Genomic DNA, 23,805 nt, shown 5'->3' with positions numbered 1-23,805 from the left:
CTGAGTTCTGGTCTGCAAAGAGCTGCAAGTGACTTGGGCAGCTCAGCATTTAGGAGATGAGACCCCACCAAACACCCACAGCCAGCACTGACCTCAGGCAGAGAGGCAGTTGGCTCTTCATCCCACCAGTGCCCTCCCACCACCACTCCCAAGCCTGGCACGATGCTGAAACTTCACCACAATGGGGCTGCCAGCCAAAAAAACCACACCCAGCCCCTGGGAGCCGTCACAGCCAGGCAGGACCCAGGGGAACAGGTCAGAGATCAAGGCACCAGCCTACCCGGGCAGGGTGAGACCAATGAGAAACAGCAGACAGCAGAAGTGTGGCCAGGCTGAGAGGGTGGACAGGGGAGCCACTGAATAGCACCTAGCTAGCGTGAATCCTCTCTGCCCCCCTTTCACCTACACCTGGCTGGAAAGAGATCCCAGTGACCATCCCTGCAGGCACTACCAGCTCCACAGCAGCTCCTGCCCACCACCGAGACAGCCATGTCTGAATGCTGCTTGTTTCTCAAGTCTGCACCAAAATTGCTCTTTCCCACTCTGCGGTACCATGGAGGTTGTGGTCTCTCCCCCCATCCAAACCACTTTCATTTTTTTGCTTTAACTCGTTTAGGCTTGATGCTGTACAGCTGCTTCCCCCAAAATAAAGAGTACAAGAGCTGCGACCCCCTCAAGTGCTTTGAAACCCTTTCTCCCGCTCTGTCACTATCTGTTTAAGAAAAACCTCAAAGCTTGATTTCTTCCCTCAAATCACTTACTCTGAAAAAGAGCTCAATGTTTTGGGGAGCACAGATAAAAAAACACTGAGATAAAGTCTGAAGCTTCTGAGAGGTTAGACCTGGGCCTCTTTGCTGTTATCTAAGTAAGGGTACAGGCACACAAACAACTTGTTGCAGAGATATAGTGGAGTACAAATTTGCAGTGACTCACGCACTCTGAAGTAACTGCCATGTGCTCGCTTCTACCCCACAGCAAAACACAAGTTTATTTACCCATCAACATAAGATGAGAAGTACAAACCAGCATCTCAGATTGCACAGCACGCCTGGAGCTTTACCACCTAAATTACTGCACAGAAACCTCTCCTTCTGCCCATATTTCAAGAGTTAAAGACAAGGGATAATTCCAATGACAATCTGAAAATACTGCTGTCCTGCCAGTGGTGATGCTATGTTACTGGGATGCTGCTTTCTTTCACCTGCAAATTCTTAACTTCTTCAAAAAGCAAAGGAGCAGCCCACATACTTCTCACAGCCAGCAACAAGCAGGCCAGGACCCCGATACAATTGCCAGTCAGGTGTACATGGTCCCCAGATCCCCCTTTTAATCGATCCAGTTTTGTAACTCCCCTCTTCAGTATGCCCAAGTGCCTTCCCAATTCAACCACAAAGCCAAAATTTCCATCAGTTGCTTAGGAACCCCATGGGGGAAGCTTCCAAAAGCAGCCAAGTCTTCAGCCACTACTGGAAGAATTAATTTCACTCAACACCAGCTGCCTAACCCAAGTCTAACATCTAGGCTCTCTTTAGTCGACTTAGAGAAGGATGCATTTAATTTAAACAAAGATGGGTTGCTCTCCAGATTTGTCCCTCTCTGTCCTCTGATCACAGATACTGCCTCAACATCTACCTTAGGCAATGTGCTTGGTGTTAGATGAATGAGAGGCCACTTGTGCGATCTTCTAAAATTCTTTCCCCCCACCCTGAGTTAAAGAGCATGAACTAGCCTCAGCAATTTTGTGTCAGCCTCAGGGAACTGAACTCTGAAGGCAAACAATGGAGTTGCAGACTTTGTACGTGGGCTAATCCTTTCTCATAAATCAATCACAAGGTCACGGTTCCACAACATCCTGAAGAGCTGAACCCATTTTTTTTTGCCACCTCCCTCAGTCCCTGCAACTCGGTCTGAGATGTCCTAAATTCCTCCTCCTAACACAACTTGCAGCCCAGGTATAACTCCTTCTTCCCAATGATGTAGCTCAGGAGGAGATGAAAAGAGGGGTAGCAAGATACAGAAAGACTTATTTTTGAAGCAACTGAAGTAAATTGAAGACTGGTGAAAAAGGTTAAGCCTTGATACACATTTCCCCATGGCAGAAGGCCCTTGAACCACATTACTGGCCTCATTCCTAGCTTCAGTGAGATTAGCACTTGCACTGCATGCCTAAATTCAGGTAAGAGTCCCACAAAGTGCCTGGGGAGCACTTCTTACTCCAGGCATTCAGAGACTTCAGGTCCTCAGAGTGGTACTAGATCCTGGCCAAGATCTCAATGAATGAAAAGGAACCTCAAGTGGAGACACCAAAAATGGGAGAGGGACAACCAACCATGCTTGCTGTTCATGAGGTGGACAGAAGTGTACTTTCAAGCCCAACTGGCACATCTTTGAAGCTGACAAGACTATTTTTTAGCAGCTGCAGAGCCCTGGATATACAGCCCTCAATGCTGCTCAGATAGCAGGAGCAAAGACACATCCCAGCTGCTCTGCTGCAAGCTGAGATGTCCCGGTGCAGACAGCAGCCCCATATGCTGCTGCACCAGCGTTCCATCCAGCTCCCCCTAAACTCCCAGCTCCCCCATCACAGGGCTGTATCGCCTGGCTGAAAAGGGGAGACTCTTCCTTCAACTCTTCCCTCAAACCACAGGACACAACAACTCAAAGCTCCCAGAGCAGCAAGTCTAAAATCAACACTGCTCCAAACCCATCCATTTCACACAAAAACGGAGAGAATACAGATGCTAACAAACCTGTCTCCCTCCAGGCTTTGCTGCTGCCAAAAAAGAGCCACTCAATCTAATGAGTCAATTAAAAATTCATAACTGGATGAAAGAAAAAAAAAGTTTGGTTCTGTTTCTGAGAAAATGAGAACAATAACTCTCATTTAACTCTCGTGTACCTCTTTTTGCATATTGTCTGCAGCAACAAAGCTGGCCTGAAAACCCACAACCTGTAGCTGAGAGCTAAAATGACAGGAAAAAAAAGGGTGTGTGCTCTGCCCAGCCCTGCACAGAGGAGCCTGTTTCCCCAGCAGGACTTCAGGGTCTGACAGGGCTGAAGTCAGCACCGGTTCACATGAACAGGAGCCAAAGAGGAGGCCCTCCGTAAGGGCTTGTTGTCTACAGGTCATCGCAAGGGGCACTTTGGAAAATTCAGTTTGTCAGAGTTTGGTTAAACCACAGAAAACACCTATGCGGATACACACATTCAAAACACAAGTGACTCTAAGTCACTTCTGAAGTGAATGTTTAGAAATGAATTAAGCTAAACCAAATTAGGGCCCCAAATTCCGAGCACAAGCATCCATGAAGGGGCATAATGTGATTTAACTAATCCACTGAAAGTTACTTTAGATCAATTTTATTGAGCATCCCAGACACACGTAAGCCCCAAAGCCAATGTCCTCAAAGCACTATTCATGGGTGTCTACGGAGTCCCAAACCTTACGTGCCTTGTACCAGTGGCAAGGGTGGGACAGAGCAAAAGCATCTTACTCAGCAAGCCCCAGGCTGGCCACAGAAGCTGCTGAGCTACAGTTAAAACCTGGAGGGCACCGGCTCCCCAGTCCCTGGGGAGAGCAGTGGAGGAGCTCTCCGCTGCCAAGCCATCAGACACGCTGGCTACGCTCACTCGCCCACATCCCTGTCCTGCACTGTGCCCCACACCAGCGGCTAACGCAGGTACTCTCACTTGCTCTAATGGCTCTCCTGTGAGGACCCCAGCTCATGGGCTGGTTTCCACAAAGTGCAGCTCCCTGGCAGAGGAACCCAGCTGCAAACCCTGACTACCGCAACCCCACCCTGCCCCCAGGCACTTTTTTTTCACCAGGTGTTGGTTTTCAATAGGGTTCACTCCCTGAGGTGACTTTACAGCAGCAGCGCTGACTCAGACCTGTATAAACTAAAGTGGGAACTGCAAACCTGGACACCTGAAGCAAATCACCGAACTACCAAAAAAAAAAAAAGAAGAAAGAAAAAGAGTATTCAGGCATCTACCTCCCGACTGCTCATGGACATCAGATGGGAAAGCAGGCAACTAAGGAAGTGCCTGTACCCAGGCTGTGGGGCTTCGCCTGGGAGAGTGGCTGGGCTGGCACCTCCAAAGGGAAGGAGCCAAGGAGCACACAAGTGGGAGGGCAAGGAAGCACAGCCCAAAGGATGGCTATTGTGATTTAAATTCACACCTCTGCCCCTTTCACAACGGGTTTCTTGTGTCAACACTGCCTGCACGGGCAACACCCTGACCAGCTACCACGCCTGGATAATGCCAAAGTGGTTTCTAAACTGGAGACCAGCAGGCTCACGAACATCTCCTAAGGAAAACAAGCCTGCTGTCTGTGGGTTTAAATTTGCTAGAGGGGCGCCTCTGCTGTAGAGGAGCTCTTTTAGGAGTCCTTCAGCCAAAGAGTTTGATGGAAGCTATTTGACCACTGTTAGCTGAGTTAAAGACTTCAAATCCAATCCCATTTTGAGATACAGAAAGCAAGCTGAAGCTTGAAAAGGTCAAATCAGCTAGTCAGAGAGGTGCTGTGGAAATACTCCAGATTTTAAAGAACCTGTTTTCGATTTTTCTAACACAGACAAAAAAAAAGCCCGAAACCAACTCCCCCACATTCATCTACAGACAACTCAATTTGACTGGTGTGCTCGTTTCAGGACGCATTCAGCACTGCCCTCTGTTAAGAGCCTGAAGATGACCATCTCTCCCGTTCCCTTTACGTGCTGCTCGTTATCGCTCTTCTCTTCCCCGCTCCGCTATTTTGCCACCTTTGGCACACAGAGCTCTCCTCTGCAGCTTGTGCCATCTGGAGCAGCCTCTCTACCCCTCTCTCTCTGCGTAAATCAGTTCCATGTCCCGCTTGCTTTCAGCCATGGCTTCACACGTTCCTCTCTCTGGCTATGCTGCCTGGTTTCTCTTCTTTATAAGGGTCTTATTACTAGAGAAAGCTTGATTTCTCCTACGTCTCTATACCGTGATTTCCTGCAATTCACACCACCGTGTCCCCTGCTCTCTGCTCCTATTCTCCTCATTGGTGTTTTTTCTGATGGCTTATGTGGACTACATCGCACATGGGGGGGTTCATGGGTTTCTGCTGCACGCCACTGGGAGATGCCCTGTTGCCCCAGCCATGCTGTTAACAGGACAGCTTACCCACGAGGTTCATCTTGGCGCTGTAACTCCCAAAGTACCTCTCGTCAGTGTTGGGCGTGTGGCACTCGTACTCCCCGGCGTCCCGGTCCTGCAGGTCAGTGATGTGCAGCAGGACGGCGTCCCCCTGCACCCGCTCCACGTAGATCCCCCGGCTGCGCACGCGCTGGGTGTAGATGGCGTAGGGGAAGGAGGGGTCGACAGTGCTGACAATCTGCACCTCCCGCTCAGGGGCCGAGGGCAAGTAAATGGACCACTGGAAGTTCTGCTCTGCCGGGCCCTGGTAGCCGCTCACCTTGCACCACAGCGTGACGTGGGACCCCTCTGTGCGGTAGAGGGGCCCTTCCTGCACCGCCACTTGCCGCTGGGCCAAGGCCATGCCTGTGGGAGGAGAGGAGCCCAGCGTTACTTCTCGGCAGGCAGCCCCCGCGCCTCCCCCCCGACGTACCAATCCTATCCCTTCTGTGGCCGTGCTTGGCAAGGCAAGCCCTCGCACCCCATTTTACAACTGGCACACTGGGCTCTGGCACAGCACCCCCCCAGCCACGTTGCAGCTTTCTTGCTGACCCAAGTGAAGTGTTTTTTAAAATGCCCCATGAAAAAAGTGGTGTTGAGATAACATAAAACCTTTCTTTGGTAGTGATAAGAATCCAGGCACAAAAAGGTACTGCGCCGCATGGCAACAAACGAGAAACTCAAGCTGACAGGGCTTTGTTTTCAGTGCTACTCTTGTTTTCCATCCCCATCATCCTGCGACCCCAGGCATGGGTTGCTGCTGGAAGGCACTAGGAGGTGGCACACGACACCTCTGCAACACCCCGGTGCCACTGGTGGGGCTCCACGGTTTGGCAGCAACTCCGTCTTCTCCTGGCACAGCCCAACCAGGACCGTCTTCCACCAGGAGAGAGGCCCATGTGCAAGCCAGGAGGCTACGCTCCCTCCCCTTGGGTTTCCGGGCCACCCACAGCAATGCCACAAGCACTCGTCCTCCATCAGCAAACCCACCGAAGGCTTTGGCTGGTACAAAATCCCATTCTTTTTCCCCCAAACCCAGCATGTCTCCTCCAGTCTCTCTGTTACACTTGTAAAGGCATACGGGGAAATACCACGTTTCCAGCACTGCCTTCCTAAGCCTATTTGAAAGGAGTACATTTAGTACATAACAAAAACAATTAAAGTTAATGGAGGGAGTGGGCACATTACACTAAGACTTACCGCCCCTGGCTGCTGGAAATCGAGACCCAGTACTGTGCATTGTACACACGCAAACTCTTGCAGCATGGAACAAAGACAATCCCGCAGCATGGCAACTGCGATCTGCTGTATTTTTACACAGATTATGGATGGCTGGCCCTTGGGCTCATGGCACATTACCAACACAGCCCTCCAGGGGCCAGATAAATTACAGCAATCTATCTTGTTTGTTGCTACATCAAAGGCTCGAGGTCTGGAGACCACGGTGGGTGTTCATCGGTTATTGAGTTACCAGCAGCATGTGCACATGGCGAGGCCAATCACCCTGGCTTCTGTGACTGCTTGCTTGCCATCATAAAACAGCAATGAGCCAATTTTAAGCAGGTCCTGCATAATCACGTTTGCAAATTTCATCCTCTGGGTGCACGTGTACATTGGGATTCCACCCCCCCCCCCTCTAATTTTCAACAACAATATTCAAGTCCAGAGGAGAATTTAATCTTTCAAAAACTAGCAACTTGCAGGTGGAAGAGGTAGCCTGGCATCTGGGGATTACTGACTCAATTCCACCCTCTGGACACGGATGTCCAGATACAAAGTTTTTTCTCCACAGCCAGCCTGGACTGGAGTCAGGAGAGATGGTTTTTACCAGCTTAAAACAAATTGTGAAAAATGGGTTCAGCACATCCATCAGGCCATGCAGCTGAACAGATGGAGTGCAATTCAAACTATTAACTTGGGCTCAGCTCGCTGCTGCTCCAAATTATGTTTCTTTTTACTCTTTATGAAATAATGTGATTTAAGGGGAGGACGGGGAAAGCTAGCACGTTTGAAACGAACAGGGAGAGGAACAACAGAGGCAAATACTCCCCCACTGTTTGCTGTACCAATCTCTTCATCCTGGGGAAAGATACCACTAGAGACCACTAACGCATCTAAGGTGCAGACAGCCTCTTCTCTCACCCCGTAAAGGCCAAAGGACAATAATACAGCCTTTGAAGTGAACTGTTTCTGAAGCAGCAGGAAGGGCAAGATCTTTATTGCACACCTAAAAACAGCTAATAATACAATTTTTGTATGCACATGTAGCCTTGCTACAGCATACAGATACCCTGCACGCAATGACACAATTAAAATTGCACCACAAGGCAAACATGCAGCAGGAGGAAATAAAAGTTGCACACACAACACTCATTCAGGTATTTCTCAGCTGAGTGCACGACCGTGTTTTGCAGGCTTTTAATGCAGTGCTGGTTTTTTTTTTTACATAGGAATTCTTTGAGGAGTTTTCCAACTATCCAGTTGAAAAAGATCATTTTATCAGACATGTATTGGCCCTTCCAAAGCTCGCTGACAAGATCATGACCTGGGGGACCCACAGCGCAGATCTCTGTGCCCTGATGCATGCAGCCTTTTGGTAGATGTCAAATCCCACCTCCCTCATGGCCAGCACTAATGTGGGTTTCCTTCTTCCCTTGCCAGTGGTTTTTGGGATCTTGCCTGTAACCCTACAACCTGGAGTCCTGCTCCAGGTTCGGAAGAGACCCACTTTCTACATTCCTCCTCTCCTACTCCCTCTTGCACTGGATTGCTGCACCCTCCTGATCCAGCCAAAAGTGAGAGAGGTAAGAGCCGAAGAGCTCCTTGCTTCCCGTTCTGGCTCCAGGAGCCCAAGCAGCTGAGGGACTGAAGAAGCGGGTGCAGAAGCAGCCCTGCCCAGCTCCAGCGTGGAAGGAAGACAAAACAGTCAGGGTTTTGCTACAACTTGCAGCAAGTTGCTGTTCAGCCTTCGAGAGGTGTGACACAAAGGCTCAGGAGTTGGTTGAACGGGGTGGATCTCCAGAGGGGCAGGGAGCGGCACATACACAGTGCTCTTCCCCCTGCCTGGCTGCAAACTCCTGCTCCAACACAGATGGGCAGAGATGCTTTTCAACACTTAAAAAAAACCCGCACAGCAGAAGCAGAGATACTTCTCCAATAAATCATTTTAACTGAGAAAGGGAAGGAGAAAAACCAACCAGCCTGAGACAGACACCCACCACTACAAATACTCTCCTCAAACAGTTAACTTTTTGCACGGTGAAGAGTGTTTGGCAGTTTTCAAGCTCTGGGAATTGCTATATCCACGAACATGCAGTATCAAGAAAAAGAACTACATTTCTTAGCGAGCAAGCGTTCTGATTGACAAAAATAATGCGCCTGAGATCCCATTTTAAACTCTTATCTTTCCCTCTCAAAGTGAGAGAAGAGCTCACTGGAGGAGGAGCTGTGTGCTCCACGCCTCCCCTAGGACGCCCAGGAGACAGTTATGGTGGCATTTGGCTGGTACTTCACTGGCACAGCTGGCTTTTAATTGCAAATCCAATATAATTTACTGACAATGCAAGGGCTGATATGGAGGAGGTAGCAAGCCAAGAGCTACTTTAAAATTAATAAGAAATGATAGGTTTGTGCATCTGTTTTTTTTCCAAAAGGCAGCAAACTCCCCGTGATAGGGAGGCAGCATTCCCTGATCCTTATCCCCTACAGATGAGGGCTATTGTCACCAGCCTTTTGAGCTAACAGCAAGCCAAACAACAGCCAGGCAGCTCTCAATACTTCCGCTGGCTTACCCACCTCCCAGGCCCCGTTTGGGAGACAGGAGGTGCGTGGGGGAAAGAGGAGGAGGCAGCGGCAAGAGGGGACAGTGCAGCCGGGCGATTAGACTCAAGGTCATGCAGTAAGGGGACCGTGCGGGACTCGGGCATTAGCAGATGGCCAGTCCCAGTGCCTCCCCTACGCCAGCCCGCCCAGCAGGCTCCAGGGCCACGGCAAATGTCATGCAAGGCAGCTCTGAAAGGCAGGTGAAAGGCAAGGGAGAAATGCAATATCAGTCACCCGGCCGTTCACATGTCCCTTGCCATATCACAGCCAGAACTTCAATGCCTCTCCATTCAATCTACAAGAAAGAAAGGAGCATCGAGCATCCCTGCCAGCCAGGCATCTCACCCAGAAGCGCTCTAGCTCAGCTTCTGCGTACGCTTTGTCTCTGCAAAGTCCACACCCTCCCAGCAACGTCAGCTGACTACAGCAAGATCTGACCTTTCCATGGGGAGACATGCAGAGCTCAGAGCTCAAGTTTTCCAGACATGACCGGTCATTTCAGATGCCTGATTTGAAATACTTTGAAGATGCCTCATTTCAGAAAGTGCCAAACACCTACTCTTTGGGAAGGAGGTGGACCTTCAGGTTCCTTTCAGAAGAACAGGCATGCAAAATTGTATCTGAGAACACTGATTCAAGGCTTATCGCAAGGGACAGGTGGGTAAAATGAAAGAATGGATGGCTGTGCACACAGAAACTTTGCCACAGCATTAACACACCAAAAGAATAAATAAAAATTAGGGACAGAACGACTGGGAACCTCTTGCACAAACACTCTCCCCATCTCTGAGAGTGTGGGTCATGCCTGCACCACACCCAAAGGTACCACAGCACGTTGCATCAAGGTATCTTAGATATCAATAATCACTGCCAGTAGACTTTTAATCTAAATGAGAAACTTGAGCTCTTGGAAGGAGTATTATCCTGGGTCTCTAATCATTAGAGAGCAATTAAAAACCCAAGTCTTTATATTTTCCATATCTTCCAGAAGTATAGGGCTGACAGTGCTGAACACCAAATGGATTACGTAGCTTGAGGGGATGTTTCTACCCCTGCACCTTTACAGCAGTTTTCCTTCACTTAGAAGCTCTAAAGCAGTCTTTGTCAATAACTGATAATGCTAATCCTAAATTTCCTTTAAAAATTACTATGTGCCTTTGATTACAACCATTAGACAGAAAACATTTCCAAAGAGATCCCTCTCCCTCCTCTCCCTGTCCATTGCACAAATACACAGTGCACATTTGGGGTTTTTTTGTTGTTGCTATTGTTTGTTCAATTTATAAGTGCTCCTGAAAAAGCATCAGAGAAGAGCAACAATGATGATAAACACTAGGGAATGGCTTCTGTGTAAGAAACAATGCAGCAGGCGAGGACTCTGGCCTGGAAAAAAGATGACTTTGAGAGGATCTGGTAAAAGTCTGTAGAAATATACATGCCATGGAGATGATGGCCAAGAATCGACCATTTACCATCTCTTCCAGTTTAAAAACCAAGGGCCGTCAACTGAAACTGGTCAAATCCAGTTTTATAACAAGTGAGGCAGTTCTTGCAGCTGCACATAGCAGACCTGGGGACATCCTTGCCAATGGATGTTGTCGATATGGAAAGTTTACATGGGTTGAAATGTGGGTGGGACAAGCACTTGAAAGAGGACTACTCTGCCTACAGCTTTTTGAGACGGGATATTGAGCTAGGTGGAGGACCTTTACTCTGAACTGGTACAGCTGTCCTCATGCCCCTTCACAACCTGTGTCATTGCAGGCTATGCTCTTCAGCCACATGAGTCACATCTGGTTTGCAGACTATGCATTGGCTATACTACAACAGCAGATAAAAAAGGCATTATTTCAGCTTTTTCTCTAGAAGTGTGGCTATCTCCGCTCTGAACATGGCCAACTGAACTGGTTCCCCCAAAACACCCTCAGAACTGAAGCGGAAGCCTGTGCGGAAGGGAAGGGAAGGGTGCATAAATCCTATTTGGCTATGACAAATTAGCATCTGCAGCAGACCACAGGACCTGGCAGAAAGTCCCCTGTAATGAAGACAATTCAGACACAAGTGCTAAAGAGCAGTTATGCTGAAGCATCTACTTCCTAGCTTGAGAGATGCTCTGGGCACGCACAACCCAAGAGCAGGTGCAAGCACCGAGTGCATCACAGGCTGTGGCAACTGCTGCCCTCCTGCAGGTCTGGGGCTCGCTCAGGCGAGAGCGGCGCGGGAGCCCAGGCTCACCACCCGGCTAGCCCTTGCTCTCCAATGCACAGCATGGCACGGTTTGAGGCAAGGCAAGTGCCAGCAGACTCTTCCTCTGGCTGCATTCGGCACCTTCAGCCTGACCCAATGCCACGGGAGGCAGCAGGCATACCTGCACCCCACTCCGACCGTGAGGCAAGGAAAGGATGCCATGCCCACAACAAAGAAACAGTGTTTTCATCCAGTCCAAGGGTGCTGTTGCTTTATCAGCCAGCATTGTTAATTTGTTGCTTTCCCCCCTGCCTCCCATACACTCGCAGCCCACCACAAACAAGGATGGCAGTACTGCAAGGCAATGCCACAGCCTGCAGCTCACAGGCAGCAGGCCATGGGGAACAGCAGGGCAGGCAGAAGCAGCCTTTGAGCTGCAGCAGTTCACGCGTTGGTCACTTTCACGAAGTAACAGGGTGCACACAGTCAATTGTAGCCCAGCAAGCAGGGCTCCCCTGCAATTCACTCCTACTCAGTGTTTCCATTCCCCTACCCCAAAACAGGAGCATGGTGCCTTGCACAGGCCTTTGCTTCCAGCAAGTTGCTCAGGGACAGTTAACATCCTCCAAGTTCACGTTCTGTCTTAATTCAGATTAATTTTTCAGTCTCCCTCAGGCATGATGCTTCCCAGGGGATGGCCCTTCCTCTCTCCCTTCTGTCCCCCAGGGAGGACACAGACGGCTCTTGCCAAGACCAGCCACTGACTTAGCCCTGCTGTGGAGTCCAGAGAAAACACAGGGACTGATATCCACAAAATGGTGTTTCGTTTCAAGAAGGCTCTTCCAAGCTCACCATTGTCCACCTACTGAGAACACTTCCCCAAGTGGCCGTCTTACTTTTCATCGGTTGAAGACTAACGTAATCTCTATGGGAGACTCTGCCCCAACAGGCGACACCAAAACACGAGACAATCTTCTAGCAACATGCACCTGCTATTCTGTGAAGTCTCCTGTTAACGCACACAAATAAAAATTAGGTTCGAGCTTAATTTTTGCATAAATGAGTCACAGCAGGGACAATCTCTGTACACTACAACCTGCTGCCAGATGGAAAAAAACAATGCTATCAGAAGAAAACATGTGGTAACCCCCCCTCCCTCTTTATTACTGTAAAGCCTCATTCTGGGAAAATACAGTATTTTGCTTGATGTATTTTTTGCCATGCCAAGAGAGTTCACTGTACTGAAAGGCTGGCTGGAGCCACCTGCAGAACAACTCTGTCCCTATCCTCCACCCTTTTGCTTTGATGTTTAAATCATGCTACCAAGGGTGCCTGATCCCCTATCCTCCTCCACTCCTGCCACCATCCCCACCACTCCCAGCACATGGACTGTCCTTCCTGAACCGACTCAAAAAGCTACTTATTCCTCATTCAAATTCCTCCCACTGCTGAGCCAACTAAGGATGGCTAAGTAGAGAGGTCAGCCAGGAACAATTTATACAATAATTGGTATGGAAATATCACAATCAGTGGGGAAATATCAAAGCACGGGCAAACGAGACAGGAGCCGCCAATGAAACTCCTTGTTCTTCCAGCACAACTGCTTTCACTCATCTCTGCTAGCTGCTCCGCCTCACAGCCGCTTGCTTCCACAGCAGATGTTTACTGTCTTTTAAGAAAAATGTTTTCAATAAATATGAAAGAGGTGACATTTCTTTTAATCACCATAGATTGTTCTGGCCTGTGACTAGCTTCCCAAGTTCTGACTGCAAAAGAGGTCTTGTACCTCTGCTATAATTATGCATCCAGTCAGACATCCAACCCCCTCGCCAAAATCAGAGCCATTTTTCATCCTTTGGTTCTTCTCAGATCTGGTCCTTATATGACAGATGACTTCCTTACTTTCCCCAGTATGGCATTGGTATTCTACAGCTGCACAGTGTTAAACGTGATCTGCCCTTGTGATTTTTTTTCTTTTTTTTTTTAAGCAAACCTCATACTATATGGATGTCACATTCCTCTAACTGCTTCTTCTCTGTGTCTGCAGTTAGGCATGTTAAAATATGCTAGTTTTAACACTGCCTTAGAATGGCATATTCTTGAGCCACAGATCATCTCTATTACTACAACCTTTAAACTTCTAAAAATGCTGGAAGGAGGAAGGAATAATTCATTATCTACGTTGGACATGAAGAAGACAAGAAACAATAGTCTTGGACTTGAACAGCAGAGATTCAGGTTGGACACGGGGGCTAGGTTATTTTTAATTTCCCAGAAGCAAGGAAAGTGAGGCACCAGAGAGACTGCTTTGTGAGACTGAAGTCTCTCACACTACAGCTCCCTCTGACAGGCATTTACCTTCTTCAGGAATACCATAGGTGGAGATGAGCCTGTCCTGGGGGATGCACGACATAAGATCTCCCTGCTCTTACAGTTCTGTTGTTCTCGATCATCCCATCAGAACGTAGATTTAAAGCTACTTGGCTGCACTAAATTCTGGAACTACTCTTTAATCTAGTATAGCTTTACTTTGAGAAGTCATGGAGCCAAGCGTCCAGAAGCAAGCCAGCCAGCCACGCTTGTGGTCAGAGAGAAGAGCGATACCCCATATTAACAAAAGGAAGGAGGATAGCAGGGCAGCCGTTCTGCACGCAGGTCCCTGAGCTCGGCAGGTCGTGGTGCTCAGCCTCCTTACTTCACATGGGCTTTGAAGAAGCTGGTGGATCAAGGGGTACCTGACGTAAAAGATGAATAACAATACATGCTGATGTACAAGGGAAAGACTGAGCTGACTGTCCTGCTGGTTCAGATTCATAATGGTAAACAACTGCTGGGGGCTCAGATATCTTTGTGCAACACACCTACTGCTTATTACAGTTTGACTATTTTCCTGCAAAGATGCTGAGAAAGAGAGTCCCTTATAATCTGCAATCCTTGTATTCCCCAAAGGAGATACCAGTTTTGACTAACCCCACAGAACGGCAGAGCGCTCCAGTAGCACTAGAGGCTCTTTTCTGTACTTAAGGTAGAGCCGTCCCGTGAATCTATTTAATCGACTATTTCTCTTCCTCCAAGGTCAGAACAGAACCTTCTCAGCCCTTCTCCAACTCTCAGATCAGCATGTTCTTCATATACCATACCATCATTACCCTTATCATTATGGGAAAAATACGCAAGCAGAAGCTCCCTGGCAGATTATACTTACATTGGGAATATGCAGGCAGGAAGCGTTGGTTTGCCCAGGCACTACTTCTAACTTGCACTGCTCCTTGTGTCTTATCCTCAGGAGTTTCTTCTTTCCTACAGCCCACTGAATACATGCCCTAGTGACTTATATCACCACTGCTGGTTCCAGGTCTGGTTAAGCACTACAATACACAGCAGCATTTACAGTGACCTGCTGGAATGCCCGAGGGAATGCCTACTTTTACATTTTCCAATGAAAAGCAGCGATGGCTTCATTACCACCTTCCCAGCCTGAGCTTCGAAGCTGTAACCACTGTAAGATTTAGTGTAGACCTGCACAAAAAGTGAAGTCTCCCAAGATTCCTATGTGTGTTTTTTCTTCTGTTCGTTTAGCTCTTAAAATACACGTAAGGACACACCATTTACCCTGGCATCTCTAGTACTGCTCCCAGACCTCTAAAAGATTCAGCATTGCCGTGCTAGTACCAAAGCTATGAAGCGTCAACACACATTTCAGACCGCTGAACTCTTAGCTTGTATGTGTTCCCAACCTATCAAGAGGAGGGGGGCAAATGAAATTGTTCGAGCGACAAAGCTAGGCAGGAAATTTCTGACATAGTTCATTATGCCCTGCAGCCTCTGTATTTCTTTTTATTATCGTTCTTTAGTCTTCAGGTCCTACATGTTCAACAGCCAGGGTCACTCTTAGAATTGTCAAACGTTGTTCCCTGCGCGATTACTCACTCCCAGACAATAAGAAACTGCATTTTGTTTCACAGTCAATAATGTTTTAATGTCACTGCTTTTTTCATTTTCCTGCATGCTCTGCAATCCCTCACAAAATTAAACAACTGAATGCCCCTATTATTGCTGTAATTCACCTCATAACATCCCAGATGCTTAAAATACTCTCCCAGGAGAGAAAGAGCATGGAGTCCCAAACCTCACCTTCACATTATCCTTGCCAAAAGGAAATAGCATTTACTACCCGGTCTTTCATTAAAGGAATTCCCTCTCTTTCATGAAAAGGTCTCTCAAAATACTTCTGATCCACAGAGAGCTTGGTTCCTCACCTTCCCTCAAATTTGCTCTTCCTGAAGAAAAGCAAAGCTTCTTGCTCTCTTCATTTGAAACAAATGGAGGGAGGGAGCACACACAAGTGCCTCCCTTTACCTCCAAAGAGAAACTCCAGTGTTTTGCCCCATCTTTCCATACTCCTGGAAGTTGCTTATTTGGCTTTGTTCCCCTCCCCTTGCTCTGAGTGACTCTAGGTTTTCCCTTACTTTGGTAAGGATGACATTTAAGAGTTCAGCACCCTGACTTTCTCTGGGACCTTGCATGCTTGTTCTTCTGGGCTAGCGCCAGAGCATCTCCTTTCCAAACTCCAAATCGGCTCCCTCAATTAGCCATTTATGAATTGCTCAACCCCAAATTGTTTGCTTTCTAAGAAGAGTCGTTTAACAATAATCTGTTAGATATGGACAGGTTTGAAGAGCTGATGACAAACTGCACTGCTGCACACCCCCCCTCCCTCCCAAAGCACACTGTTCCTCCAGCACTCCAGCTGTACCCTTAGTCATGGGCTCTGCACCTGCTCCCCATCTCCTTTTGAGCACACAGTTCTGTAGAAGTGGCACTGCAAAAAGTTGTGAAGTGTAATATATAGAAATGAATGCAACCATGAGCAATCTCTCCTGCTTCCTTCTGGCATGCTAAAGAAACATTCGTGCCCCTCAGCCACGGCCATTAGCATGTGAGAACATCCAATTTGCAAGGCAAAGCTGCCGTCTTGTACAACTTCTTCAGCAGAAAGAGCTTTCAGGTAAACAGCAAATTAAGTTATCCCCAAAGTCAAGTGTATTGGCTAAAAGCATGCATTTCTCTAAAACAATTTTCCCACCCCACCACAAAGGATCACAAGAATACAAAGCATGGCTATACAACTGCAGACAGCGTCCATTTCCTCCCCAAGTTCTTCTGGTTTCTTCTCTGTCCACTAAGCACCAGCAAGATGCTGCCTCTCAAAACCTCTGTGATTCAGTTAGACACCATCCCTGAAAGAGAGAGGCAGATCTGGGAAGATTCTTCAGCTACCTGCTGACTCATTGCTAATTAGGATGTCAAAATTCTTTGTCTCCTTACACTGTAATTTGTTAGTTTGACATGCTACAGAGACCATCAGCAGTTGTCACCAAATTACCAAGGCTCCCCTCCTCCAATGGGAGGACAGGTGCTTCCTCGTATTTGGAAAGGGGGGGGCGGGCGGGTGGGTGGAGAGAGATATGCAGAAGCATTTACGTTACTACTGCTTCCAGTCTGGGAGGGAGAAAGGTACAATCATTCCCTCTATGCACATTCATAACACAATACTATTACCAATGAGTAAGAAGGACAATCAGATGTGATTCTCCTCCCTGGGGAGGAACGACTGCATACACCAAGGGGGACTGACCAGCTGGAAAGCAGAAGAAAACACTTTTTAAAAAAAAAAACAAAAAAAACCCCAAACAAAAAACCTGTGAGGAGTGACTCAGCAATGGCACGGGTTGCCCAGCGAGGTTGTAGAGCCTCCATCCCTGGAGATATTCAAAAGCCATCCGGACATGATCCTGGGCAACCTGCTGTAGGTGGCCCTGCTTGAGCAGGGGGCTTGTACCGGATGACCTCCAGAGGTCCCTTCCAATCTCAAACATTCTGTGAAGGACACTCCAACAGGATTCTATTTGCTGCTGCTATAGGCTCTTATTTACCTCAGCTCAGCACCAAGCACCTACTCAGAGCAGCCTCACTGTGCCACCTCCCCTACAGAGAAAACAGCAGCAGAAATACCCTTATCCCAGGAAATTCAGTTTAGAAATGTGGTTTCACAATGCAGTTAAGCTGATCTAGGTACCAGCTGCCATGGAAAAAAAGCAGTCTTGCTTTCCCGCTCACTTTATTCCTAGCAACATACGCACTCCTCTCCCCATGCTTGACCCCCATAGTGAGCTGAAAGAACAATGATCCAAGGGAAGAGTTATTTGTTTCCACTAAGACAGCAAAAACGTTTTTTTCTTTGGGGTTTGGGGATGGGGGCAAAGAAGCCTTTTCATTAACAGCTGGAATATTCCACCAGCTCAGCCATACTGTGAAACAGCACCTTCAGACAGGCAGCAGATGGGTCAAGAGAGGCTGGGGAGCAGGAAAGAACGAGGCAGCGTGTGAAGGAGTGCCATGGTTTCTCTCCACTGGGAGACCCTGATGGCAGGTCTCTAACAGGCCTTGTGGCAAAGCACCAGGTGCTTGCTGCAGGTTACTCCCAATCACACAGAAGAAAATAAAAGGGCTCCAAGCCACCATTTTTAGCAAACAGCCTCAAGAGCAGGAGACTCAATGAAGCCTAGCTTCCTATGCCTTCAGGAGGGAGGCTGTCTCCAAGACTAAAGATTTGACTGCAAGCTTCAGCTGGAGCTTTTCCTATGGCTGGCACAGTCATTTGGAGGCACTGCTAGAGCCCCTGAAGAAACGGTCTCCTTCAGTCCTACTGACTGGCTACCTACTCTTCACAAGACTTGCAGGAACTCGTTTATCTCCAAGCTCTCTTACTCCCATCAAATTTGTGTGAAATTGGCCAAAGGGCTGCCAGGTTATCCAGGAAGGGGCGGCATGCGAGGCAGCACAATCAGATAAGCCTTCTTTCTCTGAGAACCCAGCCTGAGGAAAACCAACGAGAGGCAGAGGCTAGGAATCAAAAACCACACAGAGGGAAGAAGCGCTAGAAAAGACAAGGTAGAACAAGACTAAGAAGGGCTTTTAAAGGGAAGACAAACATCTTGCATTTGGCAGGGCAGAGGAGGAGGAACTAATTTGAGAATTGAGGGGAATGAGCAGACAACAAACAAAACCTGAACAAATTTCAGAGGCAGAGGTGGATAGGAAGTGCTGCAGCTTACACTTAAACAGAAAGACTCAGGTGAACATGCGCATGCACGTAAGTAAGCGCCAGAGACAGAGGTCAAGATTTTCATTTGAACAGAAATATGAATTCGTAACACCAGCAGAGAGAGGCCAGTCCAATTTTTATTAGTGGATAAAATTACCAAGAGGCAGGAACTATAGGAAGTGGTGGACAGGGTCACAGAAAGAGCCCCTTATAACCACAAAAAAAACAGACGCTGAAGCTGGACAGGGTATACTCATGAGCAGGTAAGAAAAGCTCTGTTAGAGAGGCAGGAGAAGGCAAAGACAATAGGACTCAGAGGAAACCATTCCAGAAAAAGACCAGAACTGGTTATCACAAGGGCAATTGCTAAGTCAAGGAAGGTAATGCTGGAGCACGACTGAGACATAGAGCAGTGGGGGCTATTAAGAAAACCCTTGCAAAGTAAATCACGGAGGCAGACTAAACTGCCAGAGAGCTGGGAGGCAAGAGCTCCAGACAGAGCATCCCATGGGGCTTGCAGAGGACAGAGCAGCTGCTGAAGGAAGAGGGGATAAAGCAGCTTTGCATCGAGAGAGAGAGGCTACGAGTAGCAAAGCAAATGACAGAGACAAGGGAAAACGAGCAGGGACCCTTAAGGCAAGAAAAAGGGTTAGAAAAATCTACCTTTGTGAAAAGCATGGAGAAGGAGGGGAACACAGGGCAAACCCCCAGGTAAAGGCAGACCCTTATTTGTATGCCAGTCCTCTTTGTAAAGTCGCTAAGGTTTGAGGAGCAAATCTGAAGGTGGAGAAGGGGCTATCCAGGCTGAGGGGGGAAAATATCATTAGCGGCATTCAGAGAAGCAGGAGAAGTAAAAGCATGTATGAGGAACAAGGCAGAGGGAAGGAGCCGAGCACTCTCTGAGACAGAGAGGTCAGCGCGGTCGGGGGACTCATGCCAGCGGCACGCCACTGCACGACAGCAGGAGCAAGAGGCAGCAGATGGTGGGGCTGGGAGAGAGGGCGGGAAAAGTGTCCTGGGGGGCGGGGGCAGATGCCACTGCGTGGGTGGTGTAAACAGCTATGGGACACAAATACTGACAAAAGAAGAGGGGTGGGGGGAAATCCAAGTCCAGGGTGCAAGAAGAAAGGTGGCACCAGGGGTGGCAGGGGAGGGGGAAAGCAGAAAGACCCCGAAGGGGGAGAGTGGTGTTGCCTGAAAACCAAGACAAGCAAAAGCCTGGCTGGCAAGCCAGGTGCCTCGTTATGGCATGGGTGATCTAGTCACAGGGAGGAATGACCCTGGACTAACCAACAGCACTTGCTGAACAAGAGGGGCCCCAGCCTTTGGCACCAAAACAAGAACTACACACACGAGTTGCGATGGAGAAAGGGACATGACCTTAATGACCGCAAGTCTCACTTGATGTATGGAGTCTGGAAAAAGCTGCAAGTTGGATTTTTTCAGGATTACAGCATCGGCTCAGCAACACCACACCTCGGGCACAAGTCCAAACACCCTCCTGCCTCCCAGAGCAACGCATCTTGGCACCCACGTGACGAGACGGGGCAGCGTGGCCCGAGCGATGCTCCAAAGGCGATACACCCCGACTTCAGCAAGAGCAGACTTGCCCCTTTGTAGGGCTGCAGGTTTATCTGAAGGACTGGAAGAAAGCACAGTCCCAGTTTCTAGACACTGGCTATGTGTCTGAGGGTGACCAAACACCATTTGTCACTACACAAAAAAATCTTTCCCAATCAACTGAGAAAAGGAGGGTGAGGGGGTGAGGTAAACCCTTCCTCTGCCGATACACCACACTGAGCGTCCTCCTGCCTACACTCCCCAACGAGCAGACATACGCAGAAGTTTTGATCTTCAGCTACTCACTTAGCAGAGCCTAGTCCCCTCTGATCAGGGAGTTAAGGAAAGGCTTACATAGCTACCAGAGAGGAATGTTTTTTATTTATCCGATTTCAACATGCCCAAGTTATCGGACTCTAGAGGAATTCAATTAATGAGAATAAAACTCTTGTTTGATGCAAGTCTGGAAGGGTGGGGGTTTTTTCTGTAAATAGCTGCGCCCCAGAGATTTTACACTGATTATATGCCTTAACAGCAATTGACTGATGCAAGTTGAACAGATACAGCAACCGCACCAAAACGCCACATGCTCCAGACCTGTCGGGGACTGACAGAGCTGGAGGAGACCAGCGCAAAAACAGGGAGAAGGGAGGGAAAGAGAAGGGAGGGAGGGCCAGGAAGCTGGGAATAGCAAGCCCAAAGGAGCTGCTGATGCCATCCTCCCTCCTCAGTTTACTGCAGCAAACTGCAAGTGGTGAGGGTTGACACCAGTTGCATTTAAGCACCCACTAGCACAGCTTCATGAGTACCTGCACATGGCAGCTATGAAATGCCACCTCCAGACATGGAGGCAAAATTAAATGCCCTGCACAAGCTCGCAAGGCAAGGCCAGGGCACCACTGGCACGTGGCTGCTCCTGGTAAATGTCCCAAAGCACGCAAAAGTCACCCCCGGCACCCAAAGCCATGGCCACCCCGGGCTGGGGAGGTGCCCCCAGGCCCACCGCAGCCGCCTGCTCCCCACCAGGCCCTGGGGAACCTGGCACTTGCTCCTGCCGGGGCTTCCTGCCACCACAGCATCCCCTGGGTCTCTCCGTGAGGAGGGAGGACAACCCGAGGGGACTGTGACACACATTGCCTCAGATTTCCATCTCAGGCCAGGCCATGAGGGGGAAGGCACCAGGTTGTCTCCACCTGGGACAGAGCTGCCAACGAGGGGCCCTGGCGGCTCCGACACAGCTCCCGCCCTTTCTGGCAGGCTCCGGCCTCACCGACTCTCTGCTGGGGCCAGGCCCGCTTGCCCACTGCCGCCCAGCAAAGCGGCGTGAATGGGGCCCAACCCGTCTCCCAAGGCAGGACGAAGGGGCTCCGGTTGACCCCAGCATGTTAGCACGGCAATGTGTCATGCCTGGGCCCAGGTTAGCCACCAGCACCGTGAAAGAGGGGGATAGAAGGAACTCTGACAGCAACATAGGCTTTGGAGAATTTTACTCGGATAATCCTATCCTAAGGTTGGCTGGCTGGCTTTAAAGGGAACATAAGGAGGAACACTACAAATCACTGAACTGACGGGAACCAAACACAGGGTGCAAAACTCTTCTCATACAAACGTTTTTTTAAAATTCTGCCATGAAGATAAGCACGGCTCCCAACACCGGCTTCCAGGCGGTGCTCATCCTCGGAGATTTACCCAATGTTTATTCAATGCACATTTCACTAAAACCCTCATGGTTATATCCAGCCAGGAGACCAAACAAACATCCGTAATTTCCTTTGACACCTCCTACCTACACTGCTCTGACAAAAGCAACCAGAGGCATTCCAGTACCATTACATGCCAAAGAAAAAAAAAACTTCAGCCCTCTTACTAAGCCCCTTCAACATAGTGAGCGAGCGAGAGGGAGGAATCACAGGCTGAACCAGCCAGAATCCATCAGCTGGTTAGGACAGCACCAATAATACCTCCTGGCTGTATATTTGGGAAAGACACATAGGTGTTTCTATAGTCTACTTACGCAGAAACCTCAGGAACTCTTCCTCCTCTTCCCCTAAGGGAGATTCAAGACATTTGAGGTTTAACAGCTGCAACAGTCTCCTCTTACAAGAGAAAATATTCAGGAACAAGATAATAAGAGACACAGTTACTGAAACAGGATGAAAACACGGAAAAAGCCTCTGGGGTCTAAGCACTGCCCTAATGACTGCAGAGTGCTACTCAGAAAATCCGAATTCGAGTATACAGCTCTCATCACCACTTGCAGATCAAATAGGAATGGCAAGATGCAAATCTTGCTGCCTGCAAGAGAGGTAATCTAAGCCACCATTTGTGAGCAACCTGCTAGCAATGCCACAACCCCTGCAAACACAAAGAAATAAAAATCTGCAAATGCCCTCGATCTTGCATTCATTCCCCAGTAGATTACTGCGCTGAACCCAAACATCACTACTTTTCTGTTTGGGGGAGTTGAGGGCACAGTCCTTATTACACTTGAAATGGCAAGGGAATATATTCTCTATTCAAATTTGATTACAGACATGGGAGATGGGTTAAAAATAAGGGTTAGAAGGGAAATAATGCCAGCTATCCTCCTTTAAAATAGTTTTAAGAACAGTATTTTACTTATTTCACAGCCACGAGGTATAGCAATTCTACAAAGCCAACTCAAGATTAGCAGATATATTTTCCCTGTACACTAGAAAAGAATGCGGCTGCTAAACCCATTATATAGACAGCAAAGTGTCATCAGAGCAAAGAAGGTAAAAATAGCGAAATTATCTGTAAGATGACTAAGCAAATGGATTTTCAAAAATATGCTTTCAAATACAACACCCTTTTCTTAGAGCTACATACATCCGTTTAGCTTTGTGAATTCCTCAATTCTTTCTTTTGATAATTTATTTTTGGCCTCCCGCTAGCATACTTCCCCAGAAGCCTCGCTTCACCCTACCCACACTCAAGACTTGCATCCATGTACAGAGAACGATTTAGAAACTGATGCTGATCACCCCAGTAACTACAGAGAACCTCTACCGCAGCACTTTTAGGATCACATACACGCGGTTTTTTTTACATCTGTCCATCCACTGGAAAACTGGATTCCTGCTGTCTCCCACGCTCATTTCTACCCCTTCCTCATCACCCCCACCTATCTCGGGGTCCTCATGGCTCCACTGGCATCTCTCAGGACTGATGAACCTTCCCTTCTCACACAACCCTTGCTTCCATCATTTTTGCAGGAGAGAAACAGCCCACCACTAGTGCCTGGAGGAGGAGGCTAGATGTTGTCACCTCAGAATAGCAGCGGTTAGAAGAAATGGGAGCAGCAGAGCCGGGTACTGCTCCTGCAGCTGGGGTGGGAGCCACATCCCCCAGCACCTCTCCCTCCCGCATGTGCTGCCAGCAGCCAGGCTTAGAGGCTGCTGGCCTCAGCTATGGCCACGCTCCTCTGTGCATCGCCCTCTCTTCCACCAACACCCAGATGTCTCCATAAAGAAAGTTACCCTTTCCTCAGATTACATCTCTCTAGGGACTTAGTTGGCCTCCACACAGCTGCAATCACTGGTAATCTACATTTCTGAGGTAACAGCGGTAGTTGGTGCTTGGCCAAGCCTCCCAAGTCATTCCTCTGCCATGCCAAAGCCCTGCGTATGGCTCCCCTCCGGCTCCTTCTCAGAGGGATGGGTACCTGCCGGCACCCCAAAGAGCAAGCTCCTGCTGCCTGCCCTGACCCCTGCTGGGAAGCCAGCCCCCCTCCTCCAGGAGCCGAGCACAAAGCCATGGGCTGCCCTTCCCAGCAAGCGGGTTTCCAAGGCTCAAACCCATTACATCGAGATCATTAGGATGCTTTTAGTAACGTATCTCAGTGGATCTGCTAGAGCAGCTATTAGGTATTTGACACACAGTAAATCTTCCCTCACACTCACCCCTCTCATCCCTACATCCTCCCCCAAAACAAGCCAGCCAAA

At 48.6% G+C, this 23,805-nt stretch overlaps 1 protein-coding gene across 2 annotated transcripts in view; it reads right to left on the bottom strand.

The window, feature by feature from the left end:
• IGSF3 (immunoglobulin superfamily member 3) overlaps nucleotides 1–23,805 on the bottom strand; it is a 101,045-nt gene that overhangs the window by 67,826 nt on the left and 9,414 nt on the right. For both annotated transcript variants that reach the window (XM_076351518.1, XM_076351528.1), the window contains exon 2: nucleotides 5,152–5,529. In XM_076351518.1, coding sequence (XP_076207633.1) covers nucleotides 5,152–5,529 — 378 coding nt within the window. The remainder of the gene's footprint in view (nucleotides 1–5,151; nucleotides 5,530–23,805) is intronic.

This window comes from Aptenodytes patagonicus, chromosome 1, assembly GCF_965638725.1.
Source record: "Aptenodytes patagonicus chromosome 1, bAptPat1.pri.cur, whole genome shotgun sequence".
NCBI lineage: Eukaryota > Metazoa > Chordata > Aves > Sphenisciformes > Spheniscidae > Aptenodytes > Aptenodytes patagonicus.
Note: the sequence above shows the minus strand (reverse complement) of the source record. Positions and strands in the feature narration are given on the sequence as shown.